At 40.5% G+C, this 16,971-nt stretch overlaps 2 protein-coding genes across 8 annotated transcripts in view; one reads left to right on the top strand and one right to left on the bottom strand.

The window, feature by feature from the left end:
• Positions 1-10,512, top strand: part of SLC31A1 (solute carrier family 31 member 1) — a 35,014-nt gene extending 24,502 nt beyond the window's left edge. For all 4 annotated transcript variants that reach the window (XM_019635818.1, XM_019635819.1, XM_019635817.1 and 1 more), the window contains 4 exons: positions 4,068-4,233; positions 4,739-4,811; positions 5,809-5,977; positions 7,098-10,512. In XM_019635818.1, the coding sequence (XP_019491363.1) occupies positions 4,102-4,233; positions 4,739-4,811; positions 5,809-5,977; positions 7,098-7,299 (576 nt within the window). In that variant the 5' untranslated portion in view covers positions 4,068-4,101 and the 3' untranslated portion in view covers positions 7,300-10,512. The remainder of the gene's footprint in view (positions 1-4,067; positions 4,234-4,738; positions 4,812-5,808; positions 5,978-7,097) is intronic.
• A 1,118-nt stretch (positions 10,513-11,630) lies between these two features.
• CDC26 (cell division cycle 26) overlaps positions 11,631-16,971 on the bottom strand; it is an 8,290-nt gene continuing 2,949 nt past the window's right edge. For 2 of the 4 annotated variants that reach the window (XM_019635901.1, XM_019635902.1), the window contains one exon: positions 11,633-12,085. In XM_019635901.1, coding sequence (XP_019491446.1) covers positions 11,909-12,085 — 177 coding nt within the window. In that variant the 3' untranslated portion in view covers positions 11,633-11,908. Of the gene's footprint in view, positions 12,086-16,971 lie in introns of all 4 variants that reach the window. The other 2 variants (XM_019635904.1, XM_019635903.1) reach the window with 2 other exon arrangements.

Here is a 16,971-nt window from a genome sequence, read left to right on the forward strand (position 1 = left end):
CCCAGAATGGGTTGGGAGGAACATTAGGCTTCAGTGATTACAATCAACAAGTATACTGGCCTGGGGAAATGTTAAAAACTGTTTAGTCTCTGGGATGGAATTATCCAAGAGTTAGGTCCCGAATGGCTTGGGAAATGTTGGGAAGTCACAGGCTTTTAAGTAGTTATCTGAAGCAAGGGTAGGAGATTTCTATGATTCAGATTAAAAACATTGTATTGTTTATGATTAAGAAACTGATCTACAAAACAATCAAGAAGCAAGGGGATAGGAGACTTCTATGATTCAGGCTAGGAGCAATCTTTGGTCTAGGATTCAGAAACTGATGAGAAGAGTAACCAAAGCCAGGAGCTAAGGAACTAAAAACCTAGGGAGAAGGAGACTTAAATTTTCTATAGGAAAGAAAACTTAAAAGTTTTTCGAGGGGGTGGAGGGGGACCTATTTGCTTGGCCTGTAACACAATCAGAGCACCTTCCAAGTTCTTTGGCAGATGTTTTCCAGCTATGCACTTGAGCTGGTCACACTCTTGTATAATGGAAAAGTGCTTCTCCAGTGTGGGTCCCTCTTGAATTCTATTAGAGAAAACTAGTTTGCCTGAATGGGCAAAAATGTAAATGGAAGTATAGTATTCCAAATCTTTCCATCTCATTATAACTCAACTTGGTAAATAAAATATTGTAGGTAGATTTTTTTCATAGATTGAAAGTTAGGAATCCTAAGATTTTTGTTTGTTTGTTTTTCAGCTCCGTACTTGAATTCTATATTCAATTTTTTTTTGTTAGTATTCTTTAAGTAATTTGTAAGTTTGATGAAGTGAAAGAATCAGGATAAGAAGAAAACAATGGAGGTTTTAAACAAGAACATTCCTGTTAGCCAGGAATTAACATACGCATGTAGATTACCCTAAAACCAGAAATCCAGTGAATCCGTAAGTAAACAAACTTTACTCCGGTTCCACTCATCGTTACTAACTCTTCCACAAGTTTCATTTGTTGTAATTACTTTATAAATCAAAACACTTGATTCCAAGAAAGTATAGTACAGCTACTTTGTGGACCTTGAACCCAGTTCTTAGAAAGAGGCAATGGGGTGGAGCTAAATGATAGAAAACAGTTCTTGAGGAGCAAGTAGTTGAAGTTGGCTGTGGAGTTCAGAGAAACTTGAATAAACCAAAGGCAAAACAGCACAGCTCGTCATTAAACCATTTTCTACAGATTATAAATTAAGACAACAAATGGTATTGCTGTATTGCTGTTCTTTGGTTTAGTCTTACTTTAGTACCATTTTTATTCTGGAAGAAGCAGAGCTTAAGTCTTCTTAGATTAGAGCTACCAAAGGAAACAGACTAACACTAAACAACTGCCAGTTTAACTCCTGTAAGTAAAATTTCTCTTCTAGAGAGAATGGGTTTGGTATGTTTGACTGCTTTAGAAGATGAGTTATCGAAATATAATGCATAAGGCACATCACTGAAAAGTCAAGTAGCTAGAGAAAAGAATAAGCATATAATCACTTTTATTGACTACACTTTAATAATACATTTCTGAGTTTTTCCTTTTTGATATCATTTGAGTTTGGCATATTCCCATGGGATTTTTCCTAGACGAACACTTTTAGTGAGCATAAGGACTTGTCAGGATTGGCTTGAGTTTGTGCTTACAATATATGTTTGTAGGTTAATTTCCATCAGAATTGTACCTTCCAATTCATATACCATTGGGCAAGCCTCGCTTGGGATTCCACTGACAATGAAAGGAAATAGATTCTCTTCCTGCTCTACTTTCTAGTGTATTTGAATGTTAAATGTATCCTATGATGATAACACTTCAAAACAGGTACGTACTTCGAAAGGAGTTCTTGAGATTTGGACATATGGATTACTGGGTCACTGATATGTCTGAAGAGATTTGATTACATATCTTCATGGTACAAGTTTTACTCTTATTCAGAATAAGGTACATGAACAATTACGAACCTGTGGATCTTCAATAAATGTTGATGAGAAGAACATGTCAAAGGTCATCAAGGAAATCAAGGGTACTGATCTTAAGTAATTTGTGATGTGATGTTCTTGCTTTTCAAACTGTCCTTTCCATGGCATCTTATTCCCCAAAATGAAAATTATGATTGTTCCATTTGCCCTTCTAGTTTTTTAACCTTAAAGCTAGCTCCTTGAGGAAAGACTCCCTAAATGGTTCATCTCTGTGTCTCCCTCAGTTTCTCATACCAGAAGACACTCTGCAGATATACATCAAATCAGTGGCCAGGATTTATGTTGATAATATGGAATGGAGTTACCCTTTGTGGTTTTCTTATGCTCTAATCACTTTCCAGACTCTTACTGGAAGAGAACAAAATTTGTGACTTCTTCCTCAGTCTCATATAAGGATATGTTATCAGTCTTCCTGGCTGGCAGTATTCATTTCATCCTTATTTCACTTTATTTGCTTGGTTCAAAATCATAAATTATGATCACTCAGGTACCAATGATCTCGCCATCCTACCTACCATGACTCTTTACCTGAAAACTGCTGCCCGCTTACCATTTGTCCCTTCATTGAAACTTTGTGTGTGCTCTCTTGATTACTTTTGTGTATGTTGTTTTTTACCTTTTAATATAAAAATTTTGTGGACAAAGTATTCGTTATATATCTAGTTGTACCTCAGATCTAATCCCTTTATGGCAATGATATTACTAATACCAGATTGGTCAAGCTTTGTAATATAAATTAATATAGTGTATGGCATGAAAGTTATTTAAGTTCGAAGTTGAATATTTGTGCTTTTGGGTTAGACATACATGACTCCCAGAATCGGATAAATTTCCTATGTAAAGTATGCCTTTTCTCTACCTCTAAGTAATGCTGTCATGTTACCCTGTTTCTTTCTTTCACAGCACTAATCTACCATGAAGTTGATTCTTTTTACTTAATTGTTTCTCTCTATATCAGATACCTTGTTTGCCTTATTCACTGTTAAATTACTAGCACTTAACTCCAAGTTGGCACATAGTAGGAGCTTTATAAATGTTTATTGACTGAATGAATACTGAGAGGCACACTCAGGCTCATGAACATGAATACCTACTTGTAATTTCTAATGCATTCTTTCCTCCACAAACTGCAGTTGAGGGACACATAAAGAGAGTCCATCAACACCCCTCTCAGCACCCTCTTCAACTTCCCACTCCCCACCCTCACCTCCACCCCAGCTACAGGAGGTTTTGCTCCTTGGTTTATGTACCAGATGGACTTTGGGAATAAAGCAGTGATGTGATAGTAAAGATACAAGGTTGAATATGCCTTGTCTAGACTTAATTTAATATAGAATAGTCGATTTATACCTTGTTTTCAGTGTTCTGAGCTCTAATGCCCTGCTAGGATTGAAATCGTATCTAAATTCTGAGTACACTACTCGCCTAGGGCAGTAGTAGACCTTTCCTTCAAATTTAAATTAGCTCAAGGCTGGTTGTCCTATATGTGAAAATGCATTCTTAATATCCTGATGGAACACAGGCCACCCAATTAGGTAAATTATCTGAAGTGCTGCTTTTTATATTCTGACATTTATGATTAGAAAGCCTAAGAGCAGGTCAATTTCATTAATGACATTAATTTGTCCATTACTACAAAAATTGTCTGTTTCTGCAATCCAGAGAAGCTACTTTTCTTCTCCTTATCTCTTATTTAAACTTGAATATACATTGAACATGACTATTCAAGGAACAACTCTGCAAAGTAAGGGTTAGTTTTCTGAAACTTCAAGTAAACATCCCTCCCACCACAGTCTCCAAAGATGATCCCTATGAATGCAGTTACTTCTCTTTTATCTGTAGGTTATGAAAAATAATCCTGAGTCAAGATGCTAGAATGAAGTTCCACAAAGATGAAGTATTTATCAAGAGTCAAGATTTTGTAAAAAGTATAACTATTGCACTGTGTTGCACAGCTGAAACTAATTCTAAAAAAATGTGTATTTCATAATAAAAAATAATTTAATAATAAATAAATAAAAGAAAAAACAAGAGTCAAGATTTTATATCCTTATTATATATACTCCTTTTTCGTAGAATCTTCTGCTAACTCTCCACTTTTCTTGGAAAAATGAGCCATTCCCACCACGTGGGGCCGAGCTATGTGGACCACAACAATACCATGCCACCTTCTCACCATCACCCGACGACCTCAGCCTCCCACGCCCATGGCGGGCCGGGAGCTGGTGACATGATGATGATGGTGAGTGCTGCGGGAGAGGCAGCCCAGGCCCTTTCCCACCCTCTTGGGTAATAGAAATCATTGCATTTTAGGACTGGAAGGAAGGTTGTTATTTAAATGTCAGTTTGCCAATGAGGAAAACAAAGGCTGACTTAGACAAGGCAAGTGATTTGTTCAAGATCACATGGCAGGTTAATGACAGCGCCACACCAGAACCAAGATTTCCAGGGTCCATACTTCTGTATTCCTTTCTTTCAAAATTGACCCTTTTCTGAATTAAGTTCTGGTCTTCATGTCTTGTGTAGAAAAGAGAAAAAGACAAAAGTTGACGGTGGGGACAAAGGAGAGTACTTGTGGAGAGTGCCTGAGGTAATAATGCTAAAAGGAGGGATAAATGAATGTCTACTGCAGTGAATGTCTGTTATTATCCAGATCTGCTACTTTTAGGTGTTCTTAGCTTCTTTACCTGAAATTCTCATTTAGAATCTTCAGTCATCTCTAATTGACTTTTTTGGTTTTCTGACAGCACATGACCTTCTACTTCGGCATTAAGAATGTGGAGCTATTGTTTTCTGGCTTGGTGATCAATACAGCTGGAGGTGAGTAAGCCATCAGGTAGTGTTTGCAGGTGATAGTCCCATGGGAGACAGTGAGAAGAATCTGGAACCCCAGCACCTGTTTGTGTCGTAATTACTGAATCATTCTGGTTACGATACATAACCATCTTGCTTCCTATTTCCTCCATAGGAAGTAAGGATACACAATGCTTATTTTTGAGTTCCTGAAAAATAATGTAGATAACAGATAGGAGTCTTTTGCAATCTGTTTCTTTTCATCCTTTTCCAGAATGTTTCCTTCTTTGGTAAGTTATTGGTCATGGACATAAAACTATAGTCAAGTTAAAATAACATAAGAAGCATTTTATTTATACATACCACAAAATAACCCTAGGTTAAAAACTATTGATCTAGTACAGTGCTGCCATTTTACAGATAAATTAAACTTCAAATAGTAAAATGATTAGCCTTAAATCACATAGATTTGTATGTCAGAGCTAGGACAGTGACCCAGACCTTCTCGACCTGCCTAGTCAGTGCTGTCTCTGGTGTTCCAACTGTGCTCTACATCGTTCCTGATTCCCGACATGGCCCATCTTAGTGTCAGCCTTAGATTTTGCGTAACTAATCACTCATTTTTTTGTGTCTATGATGTTGTGTTGCTGTGCCTTAAGTTCAAATTGCACAAGCTCAATAGTCAGTTGGACTGCTTTAGGTGCTGTTATATCTTTGGATCCATAAAATCAGTTTGTTCTGGGAAGAAAGGGAGCACTTATTTCAGATAGTGTGTTAAATCAGAAGTTTGAATACATTCATAGCATTATCAATGCTTCCCAGTATGAAAGGCTTAGAATTGAAGTACCTGTTCAAGAAATAGAGTCAATACTTAAAAGTAAGGTGTTTTATTCCCCTTTTGCATAATGTACTAAGAAACTGAGAGTAGCACCTTTTCTATGTTTTCTTTCTAGCTTGGACAGCACACCAGCTAATGTTTTTGCACATGTCTAACAGTCCCACCATCTTTTCCTTCCCAATTTAGAAATGGCTGGAGCTTTTGTGGGAGTGTTTTTACTAGCAATGTTCTATGAAGGACTCAAGATAGCCCGAGAGAGCCTGCTGCGCAAGTCACAAGTCAGCATTCGCTACAATTCTATGCCTGTCCCAGGACCAAACGGAACCATTCTTATGGAGACACACAAAACTGTTGGGTAAGAGGATTGAACAGATCCAGATGGACGTTCTGGGGAGCTGGGTTAGCTAAGCAGCAAAGCAACTATTTTGTTTGCAACAGCCCCCTTCCTGAGTTAGTGATTCTACGTGACCTTGATCTAAACTGTCTCTGGAGGCTTGGAGCTGTGGGTCATGAACAGACCAAAGGAAGAATGATAGGAACCCTTTTGTAAACATGAATGTTTGTTCTTAATCATAAGTATTGGTCACTTTAGAATCTATATTGTAAAATATCTGCCAAAATAATAATAATACGTTAAAGAAATTCAGGTTAGGGTATAGAAGAATGGCAGAATCCATTTGATTCTATAAAAAGTTGCATCTACCCAGCTCCAGTCTCAGTTTGTTTACAATATAAGACTGTAAAAATGTCTATATTCCATCTAAGAAAGTGTTTGGATAACAACTGGTTTTTCCCATTGATTGGCAAATGCTTTTTGAGATTCAGTTTTAGTAGAAATGTAGGTCTTAAAACTAAATTGGAGTTTTAGCACTCCTATAGACCAATATCCTGCTCTCAAGTACACACAATATTATTTGTTCCCATTGTACTGATGAGCTTATTGAGGCCCAAACAGGTTGTGGCTTGTGACTTACCTAAGGTGAAGAGCTAGTAAGTTACAGACGGGATAAATAGTCAGGTCTCCTGATCCCTAATTAAGTACTTTCTGCTATACCACCTAACCCTCAATTCTATTTCCTTTTTTTTTTTTTGAATGTGAATTTTGCAAAGGTAGACGGCCATAAAATGTTCATGCAAATAAGTATGGGAGGATTTAGGTTTCCATTTCAGGATTCAAGATGGAGGAAAGTTGAGGGATTAGTCCTCCTTCCTCTCCCCACCTCCCAAAGAGGGTTCCTCCTGCTGACATAAACATAGCTAGCCATTGCTTATAAACCTGGCAGCCCTATCATGTTTCATTTCCAGGGACCAGTAAACAACACACATACACACAAGTACCTATGAGGTACCAGGGTGGCTATGAGGAGTCCAGTTCAGGCTGAGCTCAGGACAACGATTCCCCCTTTCTCCTGATCGGCAGAGGAGCCTGAACGTTCCTAAGGGCTTTGACTCTTGTTTCCCTATTTATTCTCCAGGCAGCAAATGCTGAGCTTTCCTCACCTTCTGCAAACAGTGCTGCATATCATCCAGGTGGTCATCAGCTACTTCCTCATGCTCATCTTCATGACCTACAATGGGTACCTCTGCATTGCTGTAGCAGCAGGGGCCGGCACAGGATACTTTCTCTTCAGCTGGAAAAAGGCAGTGGTCGTGGACATCACAGAGCATTGCCATTAACGTCAGGCTCCATAGTGTGGCCTTATCGAGTGCAGTGGGAAGCAGTTCAAGACTGGAAGACATGATTCCTACTCATATCTTCCCTTTTCTCCTTATCTCCTTACACGTGTGCGTGTGCGCACGCACACACACACCTGCTCATATCTTCCCTTCTTGCTCCTTATACACACACACACACACACACACACACACACACACACACACACACCCCACCCCACCCCCACCCCCTGCTCAGTAGAGATTTAGCTTAGTCTCTGAGCTAACGTGGTAACCTCCCTGACAGTTTTTTCCTGAGCTGAGATTCCTCTTTCTCTTGAGGTAAAGCCACCCATGAGATGTCCCTTCCTCCACCATCATCTTAGATCCAAGTTGTATGTTCTGGTCTAATCCAGGTAGCTTTCTATTCAATGATGATCACCTGCTTCCATTTTTAGTCTTCTGTTTTTATTTTTTTAACAGACAGTCTGTGAATTTGGTGGGTTTTTCCTGGGTCAGGGATGGAAAGGGATTAACTTCAGCCAGGATATATGGCAGCTGAGGGAAATTCTTGCCCAACTAAACCCAGAACCCAAACTTAACATTAAAAAATAAGTTTCAGTCTTGGACTCAGTGAGTGGGAAATACGTTGTGCCTTTCCCTAGGTGTGATGTGTTGCACCGAAATCTTTGTAGTGGGCAGAGGGGGTGTTTTGAGACAAAACCCAGGCCTAGAGCTTCCAGAAGTGTGCATTCTTGGGTGGCTGACTCATCAATTGTGTTCCCACTTAACATTTTGATTAGAATGAACTTGTTAAGCAAAAAAAAAGATGACAATCAATTTGAGAAAATAGAAATAGGTATTTTAAAATAAAACCATTGACATTTTACTTTGACTTGATACCTTGGTTTGTCACAGCTGAGTGAAGGAGAAAAGTTTGAATCATTATCTCCCATTATTGTTTCCATGTGTCTGGTTTTCAAACTTTAGCGTGCGTAAGAATTATCTCGAGGGCTTGGTAAAAACACTAGTTGCTGGGCCTCAACCCAGAGCCAAAAATTGGCATTTCTAACAAGCTCCCAGGTGAAACTCCTGCTGATGATCAGGGTACCACACTTTGAGAATCTCTGCTTTAAAACTAAGGGAGTATCACCTGGTGGGGTGAGCCTGGGAATTTGAATTGCTGATTGGTAGGTGGTATGTCTGGGCTTAACTCATGTACCAAATGCTGCTGGTCAACACTTAATCATTCCACAAACATTTATTCAGCTCCAACTGTGTGTGTGCCCCAGCACACATACACCAAGGACTGTAGCCAAAGTAACTTTTATCAGCATGTGCGAAATCACCAGTCCTTATTTTTAAAGATCTGTAGTTTCTTGGAAGTAGCTTGAAAGTTGAGAGAGACCTTTGATCTGCAGTGTAAATCACCCAGCCTTATAGGCCAAAGGGCAAAAGTCGAGCCCTGTCTTTGGAGAGGCTTAGGGTATGTCTGCCGCTGGCCAGATTTTCCCACTCCCAGCATCCATGCCCTCACCAGACATTCTCATCCTCTATGTGACCATCTTTGTTACTCTTGGTGACTTAATTTGAATGTGGCCCAAACCTTTTCTCAATGAAGAATCACATTGGATTTTTATCTGTTCAGTTGTTAGTCTGCACTGCAGTTTTGTTCCCAGTCCAAACTACCTCTGTGAAGTGACTCTGTTAAATCCTGTCCTCGGTGCTGGACTCCAATTGTGCCTCAGGGCTGAAGAGACAAAGCACAGCTATCCTGTTGGCCTCTGTTGTGGTTTTGAAGTTTGTACTTTTCTCTGTGGGCACAGTTAAATATTGGAGAGTGAGGAATGTGTACTTCCATGGCTTTCAACCAAGAGAGGGCTATATGAGTCTACTGGACTAGCTTAAAATATAAGAACCAACATTTAGAGTTTTGTGCTTTGCTTCTCATTTTAACCCCTTGTAGTGCTGATGCTTAGCATGAGCAGAGTGAATGACAGGTACTGACAGAGTCCAACATTAAGGTGAAAATAGCCTGTTGTTGTCTCAGCAGCCAAGAAATAATAAAACCATGAGAAATAAAATAATGTTTAGTAGTGACCCTGGTGCTGTTTAGAAATCTTGGCATGAGCTGCTATAAAATAGCCCTTTCAGGAACAGGACCTTATCATTAAGATAAGAAAAATCAAGGCCAGTTAAGAAAAGGGCTATGAATTTCAAACTCCCAGAGAGAAACATCAGTTTGGGATAGGTCTTCAGGTATTCAAGATAGAGCCTCCTGAAAAACCTGAATTCCAGCAATTCTTAGACTAAGTTGCCAAAGGAAGAAGCAAGTGAAGGAGGAAAAAAATAAAAGCTTCTATTCCTTCTTTCTTGCACTTTTGGGTTGTGAGAATATAATGATCTCTTTGACTTTCATTTCTGCCTCCCTGTTCGTTTGGAATTTCGTGCCTGACTTCTTTGTTCCTTTTGGATCCAAATTTCTCTTTTTCTCCTCCCCTGTTCAAATCGATTAGAAGCCCGTATCCCCATTTCTTTGGCCCCTTATTCTGGTCTTTTTCCTTTTCTCTGTCTTTCATATCTAAAAGATAGTATCTTTTATCCCATAGATCTAGCTTATTAAGTCTCCCTAGGCCCCCTGATGCAGTGGACATTACTGTGCAGTGGATATAGACACCAACCAGAGTTGTCAAACTTGGTAGAGACCTTACACACATTTCGAGGTGCCGTTGTCCCACTAGAATTTCTATAAGGCTGGGTAGAGGGCTACCAAGTACCATCTGCAGCTACAGAATCTTAGGTGCACTCTACAGTGTATGCTGGAGGAACAGTCAGCCCCCATTGCCCACACATGGGATCCTGTGTGTCCACCAGGAAATTCGAGATGAAGGTTCTCTCACTACTTCTACAGTTGAGTTGTCTGGAATTCCTTTTCAGGCTGTGAGGCACTGGTCTTGAGTTATAGCCACCAAGGGTTCTCTAGGAGGAGCTGAAAGGGGAGGGGGCAGGGGGTACACTTTCATGTCATTTAATTTTGATCCTGCCCTCTCCAGCTGCTGCTTTCAGAAAATACATCTAAAGATACAAAGTCTACATTTGCTATAATGCCTTAATCACTGGGTCTACAATTAATGTTGACTTTTAGATTGTAAGCTCCCAGAGAGCAGTATTGCTGTAGTAGGAATGTTCTAACAGTATCATGTACAAAAGAACAAAATAAATATTTTGATTTTGTGATTCTATGCGTCTTTCTACCCAGAGTGGTATCAGAATAAGTGGTCTTCATTTTCCACAGATTTGGCCATTACCACTCAGCTTCAACTAATAAATCCATGGCCAGCCTGGTTCCCAGAGTCCATGATCTTAACCACTTGCTATATGATCAAATAAGTGGAGTAGAAAATTTACTCAAAAGCAGGACTCTATGCACGAGAGTGGTTAGGGAGGCCTTCATGAGGTCTGCTTTAGTTAAACGGTCCTCTCCTTTCCCACCTCCTCCTGACCAGCTGATCACCAAGGCTTGTGACAGAGGTGGGGGCAGTCTCGTGTCTCCCTTTTTCTTTGCCCTTCCATATTGACCTTTCCAGGCTTCAAGATGACATTCCCTACCTATCTGGAGCCTGTCTCTTGCAATGTTTTTAAGACTGTAAGAACAATTGAAAGTCCTAGATAAAACTGGAATAAAGGTTTTTTAAGAATGGTTGAAGGAAAAAGAGAAACTATGTATGCTCTTCTATCCCTGCCTTTCCCACAATCTTATTACCCAGACTTAAACTGCCCTAGAAAGGCTGGGTAAAATCCTGCTGAGGGTTCTTTTTAGAAAAGATGATTCCGAGGTTCTACGGTTGGTGGTTCCCTGTAGTTGAAATAAATAGTGTAAATAATAGGACATGATTCTAAACTACCCTCTGTACTGCCTCTCAGATCGGATCCTAGTGGGAAAAATTCTTTGGCAATTTGGGAAAGGAAGGTAAGTTGGAATGATGGTAATACTGTTAGGAGCATTCATACTATGTCCACTGTCTGTCCTCTCAAAATTATACCCAAACTCGTCACAAAGCCATTCTGTAAACAGATTCTGGTGGCCCACAACTTGATCAAGTTTACACAAAAAATCACTACACTCTAATCTCCACAAGGACAGGGATCTTTGTTTTGTTTACTGATGTTACTAAGTGCCTAAGATGGCACCTGACACAGGCATTTTATAAATACTTGCTGAATAAATGAGTTAAATGAAAGTCAGTGACAAGGATCAACTGAAAGTGTTCTGTGCTCAGGGTCTTTTAATAAATGGGAAAAATGACGTCAACTCTTATAGCAATTACCTTTTAAAATCTGGTGGTTAACAGTGCTATTATTAAGGATGTCTCACACTTTTCCAAAAATATATTTATTTTTAAAAACAAAAATCAGACAAGTTTTATACAGTGAAACTTTCCAGAGACAAACCAGAGTTTGGATTTCAGCTTAGAGTGAAAGTTAAGTATCAGTAACCTCATGCAGAAGTGTTTCTCTCTGTAGGAGGTAAAACATTCTGTTTGACTCCAGCACTCAGTTCCCTAAATCTTGTTTGTACTTCTGCCATCATTTTATTCCATTCCAGGGCTCTGGCATGAAAGATAATCCACCTCTAAAATTCAAAACTTCCAAATTGAGACGAACGATTGTTGGGCTTGGCTTGGGGTTTATAACCAATTCGATCATTAATCATCTGTTCCCGGCTCTTGGGGTCACTGCTGAGCCCAATGGCACCTTCTCCATCACTACCTCCTACACCATCCACATCTTCCTTTTGTTTCTTACGGGTCTGAAAATACAAAGTTTTAGGATTAAAGCAACATTCTTTGCATTAGCAAATATTTATTTGGCACCTATCATGTACTTAGCATAGTGTAAAGGACAGGGTTAGGCTCTATAGAACAATAAACTGAAATCCTAGGTTTCGATGGTTAGGAATACAAGGGAGATTGACAGCGGTCCCCCCTTATCTGCAGTTTTGCTTTCTGAGGTTTCAGTTACCTGTGGAGGTCCAAAAATATTAAATGGAAAATTCTAGGAATAAAGAATTCACAAGTTTCAACTTGCATGCTGTTCTGAGGAGCGTGATGAAATCTGGTTTCATCCCACCCGGACATGACTCATCAGTCCAATGTCTCCACACTGCAGACACTCCCGGCCCATAAGTCCCTTAGAAGCTGTCTCTGTTATCAGATTAGCTGTTGCAGCATGCAGTGCTTGTTCAAGTCACCCTTATAACAGTGCAATGCTACGTCACAATGCCCGTGTCATTCACCTCACTTCATCTCATGTAGGCATTGTATCATCTCATGTCATCACAAGGGTGAATACAGTACAATAAGGTTATTTTGAGAGACCTTACCCACATAACATTACAGTATATTGTTATAGCTGCTCTATTTTGTTATAAATCCCTTACTGTGCTTAATTTGTAAATTAAACTATCAAAGGGATATATGTATAAGAAAAAACATCCTATACATAGGGTTCAGCACTATCCCTGGTTTCCAGCATCCAGTAGGGGTCTTGGAACACATCCCACTCGGATAAGGGGGGACTACTGTCTAATGATAAAAGATATAACCTCTACCCTTCAGGATGTCATGGACTACTAGGGAAACAGGTAAAGAGACAATTACAACATAGGGTGATCAGAGCTGTGACAGGAAAGAAAGCGCACACTGCCAAAGAGACGCAAAGAGGAGGTGAGTTGGGGGATGAGTGGCGGTTCAGAGCAGGAAGCTGCAATTAGAAAGATAAACAAGAACTGGCAGGAACGGGAGAGAAGGGTGTTTCAGTAAATGTATTATTCAGGAGAGCATACGGAGAAACAAAGTGACTGGTAAAACAATAACCACCAAAAATTAACAGCTTGACTGACACCGTGAGATTAAATGTAACACAGGAATAGAAGGTTTTGTGCTATCTTATTAAAAGGCCTGGGGTTTCATTTTATTTTCAGATAAAAGGTTTGGCTCTTAAATCACAAGTGACTACAGAATTCACAAAATCTGTGTCTCAGTTTGATCATTTTCAAAAAGATCACATAACTACCAGTATCTAACTGTAAAGATATTAGATGGATGATAACTTTCTTTGAGGGGATGAACATATGTTTTATCTAGAAGAATGGCTCACTAATCACTGGAATTGCTGTCATACCTCACCACTTACTAAACTGTGAGCACTTAAATGCCAATGTCAAAGTACTATAGTGAATCAAATATATATAGTGTATGCATATTTCCTGAGTTACTCTCTAGTTAATCTACATTATCAATAAGCAACATTAGAAAGTTCTCCTCAAATAACACTGTAATCACAACTTCTAAAAGACAAAGGGCTCTATCACTTGATAAGCCATGAGAAACTCTGAGAATATTCACATGAAATGAAATCATTCAAAGGTTTCCCACCATGAACAACTGCTGTTTCAGAATCCAGTCATCGAAATGTAACCCAACTCATTTCAATAACAAATGAATGCCAGTTTTCAACTGGTTTCATTTTAGTTCAGGGCAAAGTTATCCTTCCCTCCTAAGCTGCTGTAGAAAAGGGCAAACCCACTGGATAACTGCCTTTTGTAGAAAGACTCAGTAGTGAGCTGACTCTGTGGAGTCAAAGTTCAATATGTGAGCACTTTATGAGACTCATTACAACTGAAGTTTAAGCCATACTTAAAGTTCATCCTGGGCCGGCCGAATGGCGTGATGGTTAAGAACTTGCTTGGGATGCCACAGGGCCCCGGTTCGGATCCCACATATGAGGGCCAGTGACACTGCCCTTCACAGCTAAGATGCTGAACAACAGCTCAACCTGGAGCTGGGCCATCAAGTTCATGGATGTGGACAAGATGTAATGTCCTCTGCCATTCAGTACAAAATATCTACTAGGACAGCAAATGAAAACAGGCTTGTATTGAGCTCCTCCACTGGGCCTGGTATTGCAGGGTAAGGAGGCAAAAAGAATGTTCTAATTCCTGCCTTCAAGGAGTATATGGCAGCAGGTGGGGTGGGGATGGAGAGCAGGGAAACAGAAAATGACAACAGATAGTACCTATGAGAGAGGTCAGCACAGGGGGAACAGGTTGAACCTAACCAGCTGGGGGCAGATAGTCAAGGAAGACTTCTGAAAAGAGCTGAATCAAAAGATGAGTAGGAGTTAGCCTGACAAAGTCAAAGGGCGTTTCAGGTAAAAGGAAAAGAATGTGCACAGGCACTAAGATTAAAGTTAAAGATAACTCAGCAGTGGAAGATAAAGTGAAGAAATGAGCAAGGACGAGGTCACAAAGGGCCGTCAGTGCCATCCTAAGGAATTTGGAATTTATTCTGAAGACCACTGAAGAATTTAAGTCTTATTAATGGACATTTAATACCGAGGAGTAAGGCTATACTTAAAAATACATATTGAGCTCCGACTATGTACTAGATGCTGGGAACTCAACGGTGAAGACAGACCTGATTTCTACAATCAAGGTTCCTAATGTAAATGGTTTTATAATAAACAAATCATTGTAAATTATAATAAATGCTACAAAAATCAAAGAATAAAATGCTTTAAAAAAAAGGTAGAGGCTTCAATTTTTTTTTTTTTTAAGATTTTATTGGGGAATTGGGGAAGGGGACCAGCCAAGTTGTTGTTCTTCAATCTTCGTTGTGGAGGCCACCAGTCACCATCTGGCTACCTGTCGGCAGCTCATGGTCTCTAAGCTCAAGGTGCTGTGTTCAATCTTAGTTGTGGGTGGGCGTAGCCACCATCCCATGCGGGATTCGAACCTGCAGCCTTGTTGTTAAGAGCACAGGTTCTCTCCACTGAGCCATCCAGGTGGCAGCTCAGCTCAAGGTGCCAAGTTCAGTCTTAGTTGCAGGTGGGCATAGCCCACCATCGAACAGGCAATCTTGTTGTTACACCAGCTGAGTCATCCTGCCACCTGCTGGCAGCTCAGTGACAGCTCAGCTCAGCTCGGGCGCAGCGTCACTGGCCCATCGAACTGGCGGCCCTGTTGCTCAGAGCTCGCACTCTTAAGCCAACTCTACCAACTGAGCCACTCGGCCGGCCCCAAGAATAAAGTGCTTTGAGAGACCCTAATGAGATGGAGGCAGCATGGATAGGAATGACACGCCGAACCTGGAAAGGGTCGGGACAGGCCTCTCAAATTGAGGAAGTGACATTTAAACTGAGACATGAAGAAACAGGGAGCACTCCAGGCAGAGGGAAATATGTGCAAAGGCCATAAGCGATAGTTTTGCATGTTCAAGGAAATGTGAGAAAGCCAGTATAGCTGGGGTACAGAGGGCAAGGCAACAGGTGGCAAGAGATAAAACCTTAAAGGGGTCAGAACATACAAAATCGTGTAGGCCACGATAAGGAATTGAGATTTTATTCTCAGTGCAGCAAACCATTGAAGCAGCTTAAGCAGGGGAATGACATGACCTTAAAATTCTTAAAGGTCATTCTTGATACCTGATGAAGAAAATGGATTGAAGAGAGACAAAAATGGAAGTAGAAAGACTGCTTAGGATGCTGCTAAAATAGTACAGAGAGAAATGATGGTTACTTGGACTAGGGCTGTACCAGTGGAGATGAAACAGTATGGGTAGTTTCTAGAAAGTATATGGAGGTAGAATCAAAAGGTTTACGGACAGATTGTATATAAAAGGTGAGAGAAAGGGAGAACTCAAGGATGACTCCTAGGTGTTTCTGGCTTGAGTGGCTGCATAGATACTGACATGGGGAACACTCAGATGAAACTGACTTGAGGAAGAAATCAAGAGATTTTGTTTTAACATGTTAAGTGTCAGAGACTGAATGATGACCCCCACAGCTATCAGAGCCCAATCCTAGAAATCTGTAAATATTGTCCAATATGGGGAAAGGGTCTTTGCAGTTGTGATTAAGGATCTTGAGATGGGGGCATTATCCTGAATTATTTGAGTGGACCCTAAATGCCCTCATATGTATCCTTTCTGGGTTTGTTTGTTTGTTTGTTTTTTAGCTGAGCCATCCTGCCACCTGTTGGCAGCTCAGCAGCAGCTCAGCTCAGGCCAGGAATCAAACTGCTGTTGCTCAGAGCTCAAACTCTTGAGCGAGCTCTTAACCAACTGAGTCACTCGGCCGGCCTCACATGTATCCTTATAAGAGGGCAGAGGGAGATTTCACAGACATAAGAGAAGAGGGCAGTGTGATCATGGAGGCAGAGGTTTGAGTGACGCGGCCACAAGTCAAGCAGTGCCGGTGGCCACCAGAAGGTAAAAGAGTCAAGGAACGGATTCTCCTCTAGAGCCTCTGGAGGGAGCATGGTCCTGCTGACACCTTAATTTTGGTCCAGTCATACTGATTTCAGGTTTCTGGCCTACAGAACTGTGCAAGAACAAATTTCTATTGTCTTAAATCACCAAGTTTGTGGTAATTTGTTACAACAGCCACAGGAAACTAATACATTAAATTGGAAATGCCTGTAAAGAATCTAAATAGAGATTTCAAGTAAGCTGTTCGTATGAGTCTGGAGTTCAAAAGAGTTATTGTTTTAAATATTCCTGGGCCGGCCGAGTGGCGCGATGGTTAAGAACTGGCTTGGGACGCCAGAGGGCCCCGGTTCGGATCCCACACATGAGGTCCAGTGACACTGCTCTCCACAGCTAAGATGCTGAACAACAGCTCAACCTGGAGCTGGGC

Source organism: Hipposideros armiger, unplaced genomic scaffold (assembly GCF_001890085.2).
Source record: "Hipposideros armiger isolate ML-2016 unplaced genomic scaffold, ASM189008v1 scaffold_24, whole genome shotgun sequence".
Lineage (NCBI taxonomy): Eukaryota > Metazoa > Chordata > Mammalia > Chiroptera > Hipposideridae > Hipposideros > Hipposideros armiger.